This window comes from Bombus terrestris, chromosome 7, assembly GCF_910591885.1.
Source record: "Bombus terrestris chromosome 7, iyBomTerr1.2, whole genome shotgun sequence".
NCBI classification, from domain to species: Eukaryota; Metazoa; Arthropoda; class Insecta; order Hymenoptera; family Apidae; genus Bombus; species Bombus terrestris.
Window position 1 is genome coordinate 9,236,267 of NC_063275.1, and position 21,024 is coordinate 9,257,290.

Here is a 21,024-nt window from a genome sequence, read left to right on the forward strand (position 1 = left end):
CAGCAGGCGGAGGCGGGATAAAAAATAAAGTATGAATAATTACAAAGGAGAAGTTTGAAGAGAACTAAAAGAAATAATAAACAAAAGTATAGAATGGGCAAGGCTTTCCGAAAGACTGGAGAGAAGGAGAAATAACACACAAAGTAGGCAACTGTAAGAGGATAATATACAGAATATAGTATATAAGACCTACGTAATGATGCCAAAGGAAAGGTTAGGGAAGGAGGTAAATAGAGAGAAAGAAAATACTGCCAGAAACACAAACGGGATTCAGAGGAGGACGAATCACGATGGATAACATACATATACATGTATATTAAGACACACGATAGGAAACAAATACAGAGAAAGGAGAAAAGTTCTGAGGTTTCTTCTTCGATCTAAAGGCAGCCTTCGACACAGTAAATGGGAAAAAGTTGTGGGAAATGAAGAGGAAGAAAAAGATAAACAACCAGCGGATAGAAAGAATAAAGGAAATCGGACTTATTACGCATCTCTGTCTCAAACCTGCTAATATCCAAAGTTTCTCTGTGCCTCCTTTTAATTCTGACCCTGCCGCATATCTCTTTATATAACTCCGGTCTTGTTCACGACTTACATCACAGATTTAGATGAGAAATTGAGAAAGGAAGAGGATGGAAGAAGAGAAATCATGTGCCAAATGCGAAGATGTTCAAAATGATAGTTCTTGGGGAAACTAGAGGGAGGAGAAAAATAGAAAAATGGTCGTGGGAAGGAAGAGAGCTGGAGCCAGTAAAAGAATCATTATGTATCCTAATTTTCCGTTACGGCAAAAATAAACTTAAACTGCGATAATATCCATCGAGACAACGATCTACAGTGAGATCCGTTATAACGAGACGCGATAAAGTGCACGCGTACCGAGCGAAAATTCAAAGTCGATTTTCTCGGAAACAAAGTCTCAAACAAAAAATTTTTATTCTATATTTTCGACTTCTTTTTTCGCGTAGAATCACCCCCTTTCCGCTTGTACCACTAGTTACCAACCACCCAGTATAATGCATACTCACACTTAGTTGCGTAAAGCACCTTGTAATTGCTATTATCATAGCGCAGTCACGAAATTGTTATAGACGATCGGAAGATTTTTTTTAGTTAGGAACAGGTCGATAATTACAGTTCCCAATGGGTATTAGGAATTAATGAAACAGGCTGGAGAGAAGAAGTTTATTGCCACGATAAAAGTGCAGCAGAAGCGGAACAAAATTTTCCTGCTGAATCGCTCTGGCTGCACGAAACTTCGAATTATTTACGTTCGTATCAGTATACACGGGTAACGAAGTGCCGGTGAAAATCTTTCGAGAAAGTGTTTCTCGTTAAGAGTTTGCGAAAGGATGAGCAAAAAGGTAATAACAAAAGTTAAACATAGACTAGTAGTTATAAAGGAAAGAAATTATCGAAACTTTCGTGAAAAGTTGCAATTTGGATAAGGAAACGTTCCGAATTATGTCATGGTCTTCTCTATGGTCTTCTTTCATCTTCTCTGTGCGATACAATGCTTGTTTCTAATAATCTACTACATGATCAGAGGGAAATATTAAGTTATTGTAACTTCTGTTTATCAGAGATAGATCTTCCACAAATTCTAAAATTCCAAATTTACAACGTTTATCGTTAAATTGAGAATTCAGAGAATTCATTGAAGAGCTTTTGCTATTTTATAAAAATATTCCGATCACATACGTATTTTTGCACTCTTTAAATTATTTAATGATTTCTCACAAAATAAATTCTTCAAATATTGAAACAGTTAATATATTCTAATATTAGTAATTTAGTAAGCACTGCAATAATTACGAATTATTATTTTTTATATTCTGATAATCTCAAATACATATCACGCACATTGTTATTATTAAGCAATGCAATTATTAACTATATTTGGTCATATTACTTGTGATACGTTATCCATTGGAGCTAACATAAGTAACATGTTTATGGTGTTCCTCAAATTATAATATCAAGCGGCGAAGAAAGTTATTTAACCAATATACCGCAAACAGTATAATTTTTCTACCACAGAGATAGAAATAGTCTTATTTTCGTAGTATTAAAATGTAAGAATCGTTATATACAGTTGTTAATTATTTTATTCTCACATTTAATTACTGATTATTAGAAGTTTATTAAATAGTTATAATATATTCATGAGTAAATCGCACAAGATCTAGTCTATGTATTGCTATAATTGTAAGATAACACCATATGTGTTGTTCTATGTGTTCCCATGTGTGTGTTTTATTATAATTTATAATATTTCAATTCTATTGGAATGAGAAGCTTCTTTTTCCTTTCAAATTTATATATTTAATACATTAGCATTTTGTTCATTATATTGGTTCCAAAAATCAATTAATTTAGCCATAATAAAAGAAAGATGATAGTCCTTAGATGAATTGATTTTAAAATTACGAAACATTAGAAACAGATGGTGATAATACCTCGTTTCTTAAGTTGATCTTCTACCACCACCGCAGAGATCATGAAAACGTTACCGACACTGCCGCCGACAGCCATTGATGCTAACAAAAGAAGTCTCGCCACTCTGGACCATGCGGAGGATAGAGTGACCGGAGAAATATCAAGATCACTGTCTAAGGAGCTTTCCGCTTTATCCATTCTTATTTCCGACTCGATGCCAATAATTCCAGCCAGCGTGCTCGTTGCACCTGTGTAGGTCGTCGTCGCGTTCATTCTAAAACTGAAAAAATTCGATCATTTGCAAAATATTAAAAACCAGCATATCGTACTGTCCAGGCACACAAAGTTTTATTTTTAAACACGTAAAGTATCTTTATACGTGGCCACGGAACACCACGAGAAAGCAACATGAACGAATGTGCGAGCAGTAAAACTGGAATCGTTTGAAACATTGACCCATACTTTTTAATTAAGGAGAAAGGTGACAAACACAAAAGGATGCTGGGCAATAAAATCACAGCTATACATAGACAAATATCCTACAGCGCCATACTGCGATGCACAGATGTTCCAAATAGATTACAAGGTAAGTATTTTATTTTCTTCTACGGGCTAACGGAATTACGGACATATGGAAATTTGATTTTCTCCCTTGTCACGTATATGTGAACAGAGTATGTAGTGATTTTTTTGGTAAAAAGTTTATCGGAAAACGGCCATTAAATGTTTATTGTATAAGTACATCGTGTAATATGTACATCTTACTGGCCTATTTATTGAAATAGAAATAAATCAATTTATGAATTAATGTAGTATTTTTATTTTAAGAATATCTTATGAAAAATAACTTTATTTTATATCAAGTAAGTTATCCGCAAATAAATTATTATTTCAATTACAATAGCAATGTCAGCGATAAGTGATGATGATCGATGGTTACAAACAAGATGCAAACATTGGAGGTAGCTAATGTAACAGTAAAACGAGAAAGTATAGCATAGAATAAAAACTAATTAGATACGGTTCATCCCACACGCACACGGATCAGTGATGTTTAATTATATTAAATATTAGAGATTAATTTATTTTCATTTGTAGAGATTAATAATGTATTATAATATTAAAGCTGTAATACAATAATTCTACTATTCCTTCAATTTCTATACAGGATGGTTGGTACAGGGTGGTATAAGCGGAAAGGGGGTGATTCTACGCGAAAAAAAGTCGAAAATATAGAATAAAAATTTTTCGTTTGAGGCTTTGTTTTCGAGAAAATCGACTTTGGATTTTCGCTCGGTACGCGTGCACTTTATTGTAACCTTTCATACTCTAAAACAATCGAATATGTTAGGAAGTGTTCATAGAAATTTAATTAGAAGAGCAGAAGTATGTGTTCGGCAGAATGGGCAACATTTTCGGCAATTTTTGTAATAATAAACTTTATGATTACTTCATATTATTTCATTATGTATTCCTAACTTTCCGTTACGGCAAAAGCAAACTTAAACTGCGATAATATCTCTTCCATCTCCTGCCTTTTTCTTTTTATATGTACACAGTAGAGCGTGTGACAGAAAGGCCATTGTCCTTCGTTTCCTCTATTCTTTATTTCTCTTTATCTATTATATATTCTTCGGAGGAACGTCCATAAAACTCACGGAATAAAATGGGAATAAAGCTCACTGGGAATTTGAACGTACGAAAACATCGATCGCAGCAAAGGACCATTTACAAGTGACGCATTCATCTTCGTCAAAACTGGCCAAATCCCAGTGCAAACAGATTTAATTCCGTACGGCTTAAATGGCCACGTTTGACGAAGGCAATCAAGGGAAGCAATTAGCGTACTCGTTGCGATGTAAATTTATCTGATGAAATTCCGTGAAGACAGATCAACAACCTGCTGTTCCACAGCCTTTTGATCACTCATTATTATTCTCCTTTCTTAAATTTAACCTCGATTTCACGCGATCAGATTTCTTCCGCTTTAATGAATTGATTTCACGTTCGAGCAACAAAGAGGAAAGAAATGAAAGAAGAAAATTGAATCAAAAAAAAAGGGAGCACGCGATTCCTTGCTGTTGCACGAAACTCGAAACACGGACTCCGTGTTTGAAAGCAGGAAGGAAATCGGGTTGGAGCGACCCAATATCGGATTATTAGCTGCACGGATGTTGCGGAGATTAAGGCAGACATGCTGACAACCCTAATTGTAAGGTATTGATCAGTGTCTATTACGAAAGTCGATGCTATGTTTTAATAATCATGTGCTACGATCACTTTACGATGCTGCCTCTCGTATCGTAAATTTTTGACGTCGTTTCACCGCAATAAAGTCGTTCAATTTTAACGATGAAGCGCATTTTATTATCACGATATGCTCTCTACGCTCTAGTCGACTAAAAGGGATATCTTGCTGGGGAAAGGATTTTACGATTTTTCTCCATTTTATTTTGCTACATTTTATTGATTGAGGAATTATTTTGAATTGTCAGGAAAATTTAAATTGTCAGAAATGTTTAAAAAATTGTCGGCGTTATGTATGTATTTTATCAATCTTTTGTAAGTAAGCATCTCTTATTTATGAGTGTACGTTACATTATACATTTAAGTATAATTAACAACGCTCGATAAGTTTGCTAGATAAATTTAGTTTCAACACGTATAATATAATGGTAACAATATTTTTTTACACGGGATTAGCATTCTTTGATATAATTGAACAGAAATGCATGGGAGAATATGTACGAATATAAAGGAGCAAAAATATTGCATATATTGCATGTGCAAAATTAATGTCGAGCTACGTATTACATGTTTAGTTTAAACATACATTCATTTATAAAACATATATTTATTTAGTAATTTAATTACTTTAGATATAGAATATTTATTTAATAACGTGATTACTTTAATTAGTTATAAACGTTAAAGGACAATAAACATAGTTTATACACAATACGTGTAGCAGACATTTTCATCAGAAATATTATAGTATTGTGTAAATCAATAATAAAATGTATTTTCCTATATAATATGGAATATTAATATTGTTGCGTAATTTGCTTTAGCTTGCATATTAATAATTTCCAAACTTGTATATTTGGCTACAAATAAAGGTATAGAAAATTTCCTAGAAACATACGCGTATGCAGTTTTATTAGAATGAATGATTAACTCACATTCTTATAACCACTACCTTTAAAATATGTACTTCATACTTGTTGCGCTGCCCTTAAATAGCAGAAATTTTCGTCCAACTTCGATAAAGCTAAAATAAAATGGAACATTACATTTGTATGCCTGCAACAACTTGTTAAAATTTTAATCGATGAAACAAGTGCTTTGTATTTTATTTACTTTGTATTTATTTACAGGCCAAATTTGATGAATTTTATTGACTTTTATCTTTAATGGTCTATGTACTTGCTTCAACATCCCATATTATAATATGCAAATACTGTTGAAAATGAAGAACATCAAAACATTATTTATAATTATTATAAATCACTGTTTCTTTCAGAATGTAATAATATACAATTACCAATTGTTGTTCTAAAATTATTTCTCTAGAAATGTGATGTAAATTGTATAATACTGCGGTAATAATAGCAAATATAATCGCACCGCGTTTCTATTTTTATATCGAACATTTTAATATTATTGAATGATTTATAATACTTACATATGCATATAACTACATGTATTTTTATTATTGAATACGTATAATTATTATTCACAATACATTCACAGCGATATTCATCAATCTTGTCGTTTTGCCTTTGATAATATCTTTAATTTTGTACGATGTACTCTTTTATTTATTTACACCTATATTACAATTAATGTTACAATATTTATACAAAAAACTGTTCTTATTCTAAGACTTTTTTAACTATATTAAAAGGTTTAAAAAGTATTCATTAATTGTACCTACATATAAAAAGGGCAGAATTTTGAGCAAATTTTCAGAAATTTCCATATACTTAATTGCATATAAAGTGTGGAAAAATAAATAATCTGAAGATGATCTTAAATCGAATTGAACCTGCCGTCTATTAATTGCATATAAAATAATTTTCAGCAAATTTTAAATTAAATTTTAGATAAAAAGTAACTTAGATTTAATTTCTTCTTTTATAATCTACAAATATTTTTTTAATTCATCATATACGATATGATACATATTATCATTCTACATATGAGCTTGAATTTTATAAAAATAATATTATTACGTATCTATTAAACGATACTTCTACAAAATTTTTAAAGTTGCAAAATATTTTCAACTTGTAGTCTACGTATTCAGCGTACGATTACTTTACACAATCTTACGAAATATCGCAATCATCCAATAAATAACAGTCCGTTAAAAGCGTATCGTTTTTATTTCTTTTTGAAAGACTTTTGAATCACGTTTTCTTCAATAGATTCTCTCTAAATAGAAACTTTCTAACTAACTACTTTCTAGCTTTCTGTCTCGACATGAATCAATTTATGCAAATTTTAAAGGCTGACCGAAACACATTTTATTTCTAGCAACAATAGTGTGGCAGATTCAAATTCAACATGATCAGGCTTGTAAAGATGTACCCTCGTCAAAATGTCCGTCAAAAATTCAGTTTCTTTATTCAAAGTAACACCATGGTATTCGGATTGGTTTACATTTCAGAGGAAAGGTGGGAAACCTGTGGTATCGTATGTTAAACCTCTGGTATAGTTTTTTATCACGCGGTATTGGATTTCATGGGACCGATGATGAGCTCAGCACAGATCCGTGGAATACTTCACAGAGTATGTGATTGATCGTATTCTTTATATTTGCATATCATTTTCAGCCCATTGACATACCAGCTATTTTGCAGTATATATGTATACTGGCCTCGAATACTGATAGACGTGTTCGTACAAATTGTATGTAAATTTACTCGAGAACGAATGTTAATTGATTACTATCAAAGAAAAACAATTCTACTTTGATACGAATAAAAACGAAATTTTCTAAAGTTCAGAATTATGGAGATCATAATAATGGATGTATATTTGCTTACTTCTTTTAAGTTTACATTATCAAAATTAGGTATGTTAAGAAAGAGTTGATTTCTATACGTTCGATTCTTCTATATAAATTCGTTGAAAGTAATTAGTACTTATTTCCTAACTCATGGTTAGTTTTATCTTTATTAAGAACATGTTTCAAAGGACATTTACAAAATAAAAGAACGATCTTTCGAGTCAGTAAATTCATATAATTCACTATTTTTTAAACGTTTAGCAACTATTAATGAAGAGTTTATTCATTGATAAGACCCTTTTTTAAAATATTATTAGTAGACTACATTCATAGTTTTCATAGCAAATTCATAGTTTTACGGATATATTTAGACGGAGAATTATTTTATCTAGTAAATGCTATAACAAGTACTATACTTTGAATATTTACATATTTGCACGTTCATCTCCCAAAAAAATATAAAAATCCGCAGTTTAATTTGTAATGTTACTAATGTTAATTAATATTCTTATTATATTTTTAATCATAATACAATTGAGTTTAATCTCACAAGGAAAAACGACTCAACTTTCGTGCGTATTTATACCGTTGCAAGGAGCATTCTGTAGAATCTGCTATTTCAAGAAGATATATGAAACGAAAAAGCATAAATCAATACTCAATGTTATGTAAACTATACCTACATACATACAAACTATGTTGCTTGATACAATTTACACAGGTAAAGAATCTGAAGCAAATAGAAATTTCATATGCTAAAACCTAATATTTTATATTGCTGGTTAACGTTTTTTAAAATATTTAACAAATATTAATCGAAAAATGGAATTACATAATATGTACTATAAAAATTGGATTATTATGTGAATAGAATTGATTGTGTAAAAATTTGGAAATTGTCGATAGGAATAGGAAGTTAGCAGAGCGAAACGTTAGGATATCGATGCGCACTCAACACATGCCTGTGTCATGCTCTTCCGGTGATATCAGTTACCATGAAACTTGGAGTCCCTTGGAATAGGTATTATTCCAATTTTATAGGTCTCTTCCAACTTTTGACTCTAGTCTACGTAGTTTCAAACAGAGAAACTTTCGAAATAAGAGAAATTTTATGCGTATTTATCGTATCCAGCATTATGTTACGTTTAGTGTTTCACAATCGATAATAAGTTAACCATGAAAGTATGGATAATTTAATTTAAACCTATGTTATCTTATTTTGATGCTTTCAACTTTTAATTTCGTTCTATAATCTATATTTTTCTAGATGCAATTAAGTCATCACGAGTGAATATTGCGTTAATACAATTTCTCATTTGCAATTGTCTGCCAGTCAATCTGTATTAATAAACTTTGGTTTTGTACATTGTAGTTGTGAAAGGACACTTCAAGAATTTACTCAGTATTCTTCGAATCTTTGCGGCAAAACTTTATAATTTTACGAAATTCTTTAAAACTGAAATATGCTAAGCCATTTTTTTAAAATTATTAAAAGTATTTTCGTGTTTTTGATCTACTTAGTTACACGAAGTACCTATTCATTACTTTATCGAATTGCTGATATAAGTTTATCCATGTTCTAGATAATTTTGTTTTCGTACATTATCCCACTGCTTGGTCCTTGACAGCTTGATTATCAATATTAATATTTCCTTTCGTACAAAATACACATGTAATCTGATAATTCCAGGTGTCGTAAGTCACACGTAACTAATTAAACGTAAAGGGGTCACTATCTGCTTTATAATTAAATAATTACCATTATGAAGTGCATAAATAATACATTTCATTTTATTTCAGTTTCATAGAAGCATAAAAGTAAAAAATGCTTCTGCGAGTTAACATGGCAATCAGTGTTTTTCTCTCCACGCCATGTTTATAGAGCACATTCATTTATATCGGACAAGAGATCGCCAAAGGGAGATGTCTGCACAGCAATTTATGAAGATGTCAGGTAAGGTAGATGGTGTAGAGCGTAGACTGACGTATTCTAACAAGTCCCTCAAGTTATGGTTGTTTCCGTTGATTTGTGCTCTATTTTAATTAAAATAATCTGTACACATATATATTTTATTAAAAGAAATAAGAAGAAGAAGAAGAAAATCATATCTGATGAATGGTTTAATATCAAAGTGCTATAAATATTAAATTGTTTAATTTGATTCTTTATAGAAATGTAATATTGACGAATGTAATATTAATAATTGTATATTTAACTTAATATACTTATTAACGCCTATTTATAATTTATTAGAATGATTGATTTTATAAGATTGATAATATTAAGTCGTCCGAAAAGTTTCTTTCGTTTTATAAGGAAATAATGGATGCGCAACATTTTCCGTTTTATATTATTTTACCGAATTACGTATGATCCATTTTGTTTTATCAAAATAAAAATCACAACGTTCGACAGATTAGGTTTCGTATTTGTATAAAGATGCATCGTTGTAAAAGACGTGTCTGTAAAAGAAAGACACTTTCCGGACAACCTAATATAGTGCTTATACATATAATGCCAACCAAAAGTATTGGCACGCTTACGATTTTGCAGTATAAATTTATTATAACGTCTGACTTAATATTTAGTATGCAACCGTCTTTTTATAACAGCTTTTAGACAATTAGATATTGGATATGCTAATTTTTTTCTGGTCTTTGGACCTATTTTCTACCATTCTTCAAGGAATACTTTCTTTAAATCTTTGAGGCAAACCAGTCATCGAGCCATTTTCGTACATTTTCGTAAGAAGTGAAATGCTGGTCAGAAAGTGCGTGTCCCATCGATACAAATAAATAGTAATCGGACGGAGCCAAGTTTGGTGAGTAAGCCGCGTGCGAAAGTATTTCCCAACTGAACCCTTCAATCGTTTCCTTCACCTGTTTTGTTGTATGTAATGGTGCATTATCATGAAGCAAAATTACTTTGTGTTGCCTTTTTTGTTATTCTGGTCGTTTTTCACGCAAAGCTTGATTCAAATCGATCATTTGTTGTCGGTAGCGCTCAGTATTAACGGTTTCGCCAGGTTTTAACAGCTCGTAATAGATCACACCCTTCTGATCCACGTTCTTCGTTCCTCACGTTAAAATTGCCACTTCTGAATTTTTTAAACCACTCAAAGCACTGTGATTTACCAAGAGCATGCTCATCGTAAGCTTCGACAAGCATTCGATGCGATTCTGCAGCAGTTTTCTTCAAATGGTAACAAAAAATCAATGCTGTCCGCAAATCGTAGTTTCCAGGCACAAAATTCGACATGTTCAACGCTATTAAAACTATGCTGTTGTATGAAACTTGTATTGTTCTGAGTCGAAAATGTTTGTGAGATGTCAACAAAGACTTTTGGCATCAATGACGCAGTTTAGTGGTAACTACATTATCAGCTAGGGCCATCTATAGGCAAATTCCGTGTTCATAGTTACAGACCTGATAGACGGTCATATTTTATATTTTCTAGTAGGTGAAAGTCACAAGAGTAAAACCTTTTGTAGACAGAATGTAGGGAAATATTCCAGAAGATGGGGCGTTTCGCTGTTTTGATTGAAAAGCAGTGTTTGTTCTTTTTCTTTTTCTTCTTCCAAACCGAATGAACAAAAATGATTTAGTCGTCATACGAATGCAAGACAGATTTTCGATACAGATTTTTTAAACAAAGGATGTAATAATATAATGATGCCCACTATAATACCTACATATCCAAGTTTGAAAAGATCTTTTAATGATAGCTGATAAATTGGCCAAATTTTGTGGTAGCCAAAAAAGCTACTTGTGATCTCATTAAAACAAGAAATACTTTAATATCTTCAATACTGTTATATTTCGAAAGATATTTTTAAAATTTTGAGAGGGGTGAAAAATACATGTTTAGCCCCAAAATCAATTATAAAGACAAATTTAGTATGATGAAATTGATAGAGAATGTAGCGAATCTCAAAATTAGTTTCCTGTAAAAGAATAGAAAATATGATTTATCTTTCGATTGATCTTTCCATGTACTCTTCATTTATGATGGGATCTTTATGTTCCAATAGGTCTCAGTGATGCTAGAAAAATGATAAAAATCAGTCTTTTCCCTAAAAGTTTCGTTGGGATACAATATGCTACTAGTTTCATAGGGATTAAAGCATCAACTAGATTGGAAGAAATTGATCTAATTGATATTCAGCTTTATAATAGAGGTAGACAATACATGGTCAGGACAAACATTTTGCTTCGAGATTACTATGTGGAATCTAGTATCCCTGCTGGATAATGTACACATGCGAAGTACAATATATTATAGCTGATGTTGGCAAATCGCATTAGGTTATCGATTAAGGGATTCTCCTGACATAAACTTTCAAGGGATGATCCAAAGCGAAATTGAACCAGCATTAAGCTAGTAACTTGCATATTTTACTTTAGCTTCAATCGTTGCGTTTTTTAAAAGAAAGTTACCTTGTAACTGAATTTACATCATAATCACAATTAGAGTTTAAAAATTTTAGGGAAAACAATATTGGACAGAACTATGAACATTTGCATTTTGATTTCAATATACTTGACTTTATTGAATATTCTGCAATAAAAAAATAGAAGATGAATAAGATTAAGTAATTTGGTCATACATTATTTAATAAATTTAATACTTTACAATTATATTCATTATTTAAAAGATCGATGATCAAACTATGACTATTTTATCGGTGTATAGAATTAATAAAATTTACTTAATAACTTGACTACATCATAATTAAATTTGTCGTTTCAAGTATGGTATTCATTGAAACACATAAAATGATGCTTTATCAACATGTTCGTAATTTAGCTCTAAATGAAAATGTAGACATTTTATTGTGTCTGAATTTTGTTAATATAGAATATAAAATGCCTGTAAAACATTTCAGAATAAATTAAAATTTGTTCAAAACGTTTGTATTTCTTTTCATAAAAATATAATATTTTCATTAAAATTAAATAAAAAAATATAGAATATGTTTAATGTTGAAATAGTTACTTCAAGGAAAACTCTACACCTTTTCTTTTGTATATCCGTGACCTGGAGACTACTGTTACGAAGAGAATAGAATTCAGAGAAACAAAAAGAAAATTCGAAATAAGGAGAGCTCCATATTATTGTGCCCTTGAATATAAATTTTGCTTTGGATTACAAGATTTAGAAGCAAAAGAGCTATAAGTAGATTTCTATTGTTGTTTCTTGTAGCCTTCAGCTAGAAAAGGTTCATTTTTTGGTAATGTCCTTTGCTATAAATATATGAACGTGCTCCCTATCATGCTTCTTCTTCCTATTCTATTGTGACACTGTAAGAGTAAGGATCTGGATCTGCATACACTATACCTATATTTATACCTGTACTTATACCTTTGCTTATTTCAATAAATTTTTCTATTACAAATTCATCCACTCGTTCCTCTATCAGTCAACCTCAACAACTAACAAAGAAATTAGAATAGAGTTTGATTTAAAATGGAAACGCACATTCCCTAACATTAATTTTTAAAATTATGTTAATGTTTTGTATTTATTTTAATAAATATCATATGTGCGCCTAAATGGTTAATCTTTTTTTAAATTATTGCAAAATATATGTATATACTATAAATGTGATTTTTTTTAAAAAAGATTTGGAAATACATTAGATGATAAAGAAATCCTTTTATTTGAATATTGTAACGCAATGAGATTCTGTGAAAACTTCACAATTAGGAAGATTAATGAGAAACGCGTAGCTGAAATTCCACAAGCAAATAATTGGAATGTGAGTTAATTACACGCACAAGGAGGATTCTTCAGATATCTGAAAACGATTTAATCCTGCTTAACCTATGCCTTTAGGAATTTATATTAAAATTTAAGGGAAATTTTTTTTCGTTTCTAGCTAATTATTACTTAAATTATGAGGATAATCAGTTCGTGTTGTTCAGGAATTACAATTATGATAGAAATAATTAATTCCATGCAGCAGATTTTACACTTATCGTATATTATGTGAGAAATCTAGCTCATTGTGGGAAGGACGATATAAAAAATTAACACATAATGAATTTAATGCCACGCCTGTGAAGAGTAAAGTAAATGTAAGAGTAAAGTAAATTATTAAGCAAAAGAAATAAAGATGAGGAGTATGATATGCTTGAAAAAATAATTTGTATTTCTATCAAAAATTAAATTTTATAGACATAGATAAATGTTTAATGTTTCTTATTATTATTATGCGATAGTATTGTTTATATTAATATATAAATATTTTTTTTCATTCTATTGTATATTCTAAGTATTAGGAAGTGATGTTAGTGTTCTAGTTATTTTATTATAAATCTATTGCTTCATTCGAACCATACGTGTTTCATAAGAAATATTAATTAAAATAAAATTCATTAAGTTTTTCTACTACCTAAATCTAAGGAGTAAGCGTTATCTTTATAAAAATAGTAGAAACGATAGTCTTCATGCATAAACAAATTCTTTTCTTAGTTTTTATTAAATTTTAAAGCCTCTCGAACAATTAAAATAATGCGATATTTTTTAACATAAGGATGACATAGCCTATAGTACGCATAGTAGATACTAGATAGAGAAGATCATTTTCCTAGTCGTCAAAAGCTTCTGTTCCTAAATTCTAGAATATCTGCTCTTCTAATTAAATTTCTATGAACACTTTCTAACACATTGGAAATGTTTATCAACATAACGTCAATCGAGACAACGATCTACAGAGATCCGTTATAACGAGACGTAATAAAGTGCACGCGTACCGAGCGAAAATTCAAAGTCGATTTTCTCGAAAACAAAGCCTCAAACGAAAAATTTGTATTCTATATTTTCGACTTCTTTTTTCGCGTAGAATCACCCCCTTGCCGCTTGTACCACCAGTTACCAACCACCCTGTATATGTTTTCATTTCTAAAATTGACATACAACTTTCAAATTTGATCTGTATTTATCTCTGGCTTAGTACAATCAATTTCTAGAAGAAAACCTAATAGAAAAATGTCACCATGTATAAGATATTTATTGTCGTTTTATTATTTAGCATCGAAGGAAAACTATTGTTAGGTTTCTGAATATCGTTATGCTTTCATCAAGGAAAAAGCAATTAAATAAAATCTCTCGATGAACATTACATTCGTTAATCAAATTTCGCTCTACAAACAAGTTTTTTTCATTATGGTTTCATTTCCCGTTTTTTTATTCTGTTTTGTTGGTTTTAACAACGTTAGCTGACGTAAAATTGGTCGCCTATTTTCATTGTGTTTTTATATAACCTCGTAGCGCGAGTTAGCGCCGAATGTCCTTTTCGAAAAATTTGCATCGTTAATTTCCGTCACTGGACTGGAACGCGCGAAAAATGTACCAGGTGCATTTGACGGCTCTCTAGCTCGATCCTTCATGCTCACGACTGTGACGCGCATTTTACGCATCCCAATCTGTATCCATATCAAAACTAATTGAAATAAAAAGAAAAGGCTTCTTTGCTGGGGCAACTACATGTTATTTTCATGGTCATTTTTCCTGCGCAAAGGTAATTAATATTTCGAACGGAAAACGATTGTTAATAAGAAGCAATGCCAATGAGTGAAATACTCGTAACTTTATGCTCCTTAATGTATTGAATGCTATATTTTTTAAAAATTTGACCAATTAAACCGTTGATATAGTTGCGAGATATAGAATTTTCCGATCAATTAATAACTTTGCAAATAGAATATTTCTTTTCTCTTTTGAAAGAAAGTTTTGTGAATACTTTGTGAAAATTTATATAAATATGATTTATAGATTTTTCTAATACGTATTTGATGAATTGAACTGTTGCCTCATATAGCTAAAAGGTGTGAAGATTTTCAATCGTCAAAGATTAAGTTTATAAAGGAAATATTACTTCCTCCTTTTGGAGGAGGAGGGTTGTTCTTTAATTTGTTATGGAAATTTGCATAAACTTTTTTAAAACAATTTTTTGTATTTTACAATTCCAATAATAATATGATTATATGATTAATTTTCAAAGTACGATACTGAGATATACACTCATTACTAATTTCTAAGAGTTGGATAAGTCGTTTTAATTGCATTTTATTTCTTTTAAAGAAATCTACCTTAATAATTATTTTCAGATATAATGCAATTTTATGCACGATTGGTCTTCAAAGGAATAGTAATTCTGTGTTAAATTTTGTTAAAAGAAGCTTTACTTATGTTCTATACATTCTATACATTCTAGTTTAAAATCTATGTTTGATCAATCTAGGATTACGTACAATATCCTATTTTGTCCTTTTTATGGATACGCTATAACTATATTATTAACAATATTAGTTATATTTATGTGTCCAATTATTGTGATTTCGATTATTTTGATTATAGGGTCTATATACAGAAATTCACACTTAAAATTAATTGTCTATTTCTTCCTCTAATTATTTATTTGTTTCCAACAATATCTTCCAAATTAATACTTGCGAATGTGTGCAATACACCGCAAAGTAATTGAGTTTTCTGTTAAAATTAATGTAGCTATGTATCAGCCCATTTTCACTCGAAGATGGAAGATCCAAACTTTCCTAATGGAATTCAGTTTCAAAATTCGTATCACATCCGTGACAGAGCCTTGCGTATTGATTATAATCTCAGATATGTTGCACGTATGTACATATATACATATACCGCGAACAAATGTATGCAACAGGAAGATGCAAGGATTGCGTTCAAAGCTAATTTAGAGTTACGAACGCGAGGGCAATATTATTTATTAAAATGTATACTATATCTCAACCGTATAAACTGTAGTCGGCACAGTGCAGAAAACACATTGTGGTGGCGTCTAGCCAATAAGTTAAGTTATAACTGCAACTGTATTATTACATATACATAAGTATAATAGTAGTATGTTACATTAATCAAACTTTAATACCCAGAATCAGATTTGCATAATTGCATTGCAAATTGTAATCTATTGTATTATTTCTATCAAAGGAGATTCTGAAATTACGACGTTAACACTTGTGAAATTTATACAACAATAGTGTAGCATAGTTTAATTAGATAAAACAAATTAACGTTTCGATACAGAAGAGTATTTTTATTTTATTAGATGATTATTTAATGAAATGTAGATCTTTTCAATTAGAATACACTTGTACCTTTTAGTATAATAGTATAATATTTAGTATAATATTAGCCCCTAGCGCTTTTCTCATAAATGACAAGTGTGAGGAAAAGATGAAAAGAAGAAGAAGAAGATGAATGATTTGAAATGAAGTCTTTAAATGTAGTTTTTAAATGAAAACCTTTCTTTTTCTACGCGCATCGATTTCTTCCGGCTTTCTATGAACAAAAATAATAGGCTAACATAGTTGAACATTGATTAGTTTAAAAACTATTTTTACTTTAATGTTGTAGAATATCAAATGTAAGACAAAGAAAACATAAATATAGATGTCAGAACTGCGTTACGTTTTTCCTTGTTTCTCATGTGATATTCTACAAAATTAGGATTAAGATATCTTCTACACTAATCAATTTTCCACCATGTTACGCTAATACCTTTATGTAGAATGACGAGAGAATTCGATTTATGCAAAATCATTTATCTTCTTCCTCTTTCATCCTTTCCTCATATTTCTCGTTTACAAGAAAAACGGTGAGAACTAATAGCATGATCATCCTTTGCACATTCTTTTGGTGATGATTGCACAAGTGCCATCACATTGCATAATTTAAAAGTAAAGAAATATTTATAAAATAATTTTATAAAAAACACTTAAACAGTTTATTTAAATGCATTTAAATATATTAAAATTGTTAAAGGGAACAAATTTTTGCTCCTATATGATAATGAAATCCATTTAGAAAATAAAGTTATATCAGATTATTAGGTCATACCGGAAGTAACGTTATCTCTTATTTTGAAGTTTGAATCTCTAAAATAAAATTAGCTACGGTCAACAATAAATTAACGATAATCAATTAAATCTCAACGATGAGAAAGATTGTAAATGATATTGGATAGTAATGATTAATGCTACTGAATCATAAAGGAATTTTGTTTTATCGTATCGTGAAAACGATACTGTTATTCACTCTTTTCTTAAACTTATTTCGATCATAATAGAATGTTATACAGATTAAAAACTTAACATAATATCTAATTTTAAAATGGTATCAAGATATCGTACCACCAAACCGCGTAAGAATGATAAAACATAGTCAACAACAGATTCGTTAACAAATACGATAAGATTCTTACATCTTAAAATTTTACGTACGTAAGTTACTTATGTAAAACATAACATTATTTATGAAATGGCCCAATAATTTGGTAAAATGATAACACGTAAATGTTTAGTTTGGAGACTAGTTTAGAAAATCTATTATTATCTAATTTGTTTTATAGGTATAATAGACGTGAAATATCTGTCTGTATTAGAATCGACCCAGCCTCGGCTGTAGAATTAATCGTGGCTTCAAATCAAACAGAAACCGTGAATACAAACAATGCGATTGAAATTTAAAGCAAATAATAATTTACGGCTTATGCTTAACTGGCATTAATCGTGTTAGATAAAACATGATCGCTGAATGTAAAGCACAACGCTTTTAACTGTATCAGGGCTTTTTTATTAAATTAACCAGAGAACCTGTGAAATTGCGATAAGAGAAATATAATAAAGCTGCTCGATATCACTTGGTTCCCCCAAGGATTAAAGGTTTACAGACGAGCGCGTGTCTGCTAGACGATGCAATTTATCTGCTGTGTGTCGAGACGCTTGGCGAAGCGTAATATTGCCGATGCCGATGAGTTATTAAAGGGCCAAACTTCAGAGATTCGCGTATGTGTTACATATGGTAGTACCGAATAGTACAGAGGGTGGTCAGCTACGAATTGGCTATAACTCAAAGTAGCTCGTTAAATTGCGAGGATTAACCGGGTAGAGAGGTATTTACTCATCTCCTCGTTAGATGACCAATTGAAGGCATATGTTCTAGAGTTCAGGAACTATTACAGTTACAGCGATTTGGAATTAATAATAGTACTAATATTTTACGAATGACTTTCTTTGTTTAAAATTGATGCTAAGTAAATTTGGAATCGTATTAGTATTAGTTCACTGTTATTTTTATGCAGTATAGACATTCCATCGAGGAAAATATTTTGAAGAAATTGTATTAGCCTTTAGTTTGATAACAGTTTTATGTGATATAGTAATTTAATGTTCTTCGTAGGTTCTGTTATTGATCTTTTGTTTCACGAAGTTTGAATGTAAAAGTTGCGAGGTCAGAATCTACCGCTTTGTTAATGTTAGATATATTAACTCATTGCAAATGATGTTTCATATTAAACATGGGTATTGTCGAGCAAAAGTGTTGAGGTATAACCCATGCAAAATATAGAATTTAATATAAATTTTTTAGAAGTGCTATAATACGACAGTTGGTCACTGCGTGTCAGTTAGTCAATGTACCTTCCATTAATTAGTTTCTATTATATCATATTCACTTTTGTATGAAGTAACTTTAAGTGTTTTATAATTTATGAGTTAGTATTACACATTATATATCTTTTTGTCTGCTAGATTACTTTGACCATTACAAAACACAATTATTCCTTAAGTCCAACATTTTAATCTACTGGGTTATTTACTAATGATGAACTTGTCAAAAGTTAATCATTGTGAATTGATTTGAATTTTATAATTGTCGATTTCCAAAATGTAAAAGAATATATTATAAATGAATGTAATATGTTATAATTAAAATGGCATAGTGAAAATAAAGAGACATAATCGCGTTTCTTCCTCAATAAAAATTAACAATAATTTGATCAAAAGTAGATACGTCAACATTTTTAGTAATTGGAAAATTAGGACATTTAAAATTTGTGACGTTTACAGATCAGTGGTTTTAGTTTAATTAGATCAATTGTAACACTTGAAAATATATAAATACAACATAATATGCTTTGAATATAAATAATCTAATTTACACAGTATTATAGCAATAACAAATCACTGATAAATTTTATTACTACTAAAATATGGAAAATGTAGGTGATAAGTAACTTTATGTTTCTTAATTAACAAGGTAAATTGGATTCAGAACAAATCACGATGTTATATCATGCTGTACGAACTAGGTGTGGTTATAAGAGTAAAATAAATTTAATTTGCAATTTTGCATGGTAAATTGAGCAATAGCAAATTTATGTTTTCTCAAAAGAGTATGTCAAGCGTTATTACTTTTATATAACATCAATCTAAAGAAGTAATTTATTTATCGTACTCCTTTATAAATATACAGGGTGATTGGTAACTGATGGTACAAGCGGAAAGAGGGTGATTCTACGCGAAAAAAGAAGTCGAAAATATAGAATAAAAATTTTTCGTTTGAGATTTTGTTTTCGAGAAAATCGACTTTGAATTTTCGCTCGGTACGCGTGCACTTTATCGCGTCTCGTTATAACAGTTTAAGTTTGTTTTTGCCGTAACGGAAAATTAGAAATACATAATGAAATAATATGAAGTAATCATAAAGTTTATTATTACAAAAATTGTTGAGAATGTTGCCCATTCTGCAGAACACATACTTCTGCTCTTCTAATTAAATTTCTATGAACACTTTCTAACGTATTCGATTGTTTTAAAGTATGAAAGGTTACAATAAAGTGCACGCATATATTTTTGTATTCTTTGAATAATTTTTATAATTTATTGAAATGCATACACCACTTAAGATTACACGAATGTATTAATTAACCCAATAGTTTAATTGAATAGAATATTGAAAGAAATGCATATATTGAATAGAATTATTGAAAGAAATACATATTGTAAAGAATGGAAGTAAAGTATGGAAATAAACACATTTAAAATTGTATTATAAACTTGTTTATAAATAAAGTGGAAATTTATAATTATAATAAAATGCTTATAAATAAATAAATATGTGTTGAGAGTTATAGGGGTCAAATAATACGCGCTATAAATTGTCACATTAAAAGAAATGTTTTTTGTTACTATTGAAAATCTTCATTTCTGACAATTTACAGAAAAAGAAAGAAAACAGGCAACAAATGAATAATACGTAATAATTTAACGAAACAACATGGTAAACCAAGTTTCCTTTCGTTGAAATTTATTATGAATTTCAGTACGCCAACATTCATTTTAGTATACATATTATATAATGTGCGTCGGAGTTGCTTTACTTTAATTTGCAAGGTTACATCACAACGAGAAAAAGTTCGTTGGATTTACGAGGTCAGAAGAAAATCCCAGATCACGAATTCCGAACATTCATTACAACTCTTATCTTGTTAAACAATACTGATTTTGGTAATACTCGTAGTTCTGTTTGTCTTTCGTGAGAAGATTAGTTCAGAATAACAGCGACTTTTATTTGAGAAGTTTAGGATGAATATGCAATAAAATTGAAAGTTGGCTGAATATTCGAATTTTTATTAGTTGCAAAACAAACTTAGCTCTGATGGAGAACCGGAAAGGACTAAAGGACGAGGTGTTAGGAAAAATATAGAACATGTAGTAAATAAACAAACATTCTTTAATATCTATT

The 21,024-nt window shown here is 30.2% G+C and overlaps 1 protein-coding gene across 17 annotated transcripts in view; it reads right to left on the reverse strand.

Annotated features, from left to right (window-relative positions):
• Positions 1-21,024, reverse strand: part of LOC100643610 (5-hydroxytryptamine receptor) — a 316,367-nt gene that overhangs the window by 18,877 nt on the left and 276,466 nt on the right. For all 17 annotated transcript variants that reach the window (XM_048407443.1, XM_048407444.1, XM_048407447.1 and 14 more), the window contains one exon: positions 2,463-2,722. In XM_048407443.1, the coding sequence (XP_048263400.1) occupies positions 2,463-2,715 (253 nt within the window). In that variant the 5' untranslated portion in view covers positions 2,716-2,722. The remainder of the gene's footprint in view (positions 1-2,462; positions 2,723-21,024) is intronic.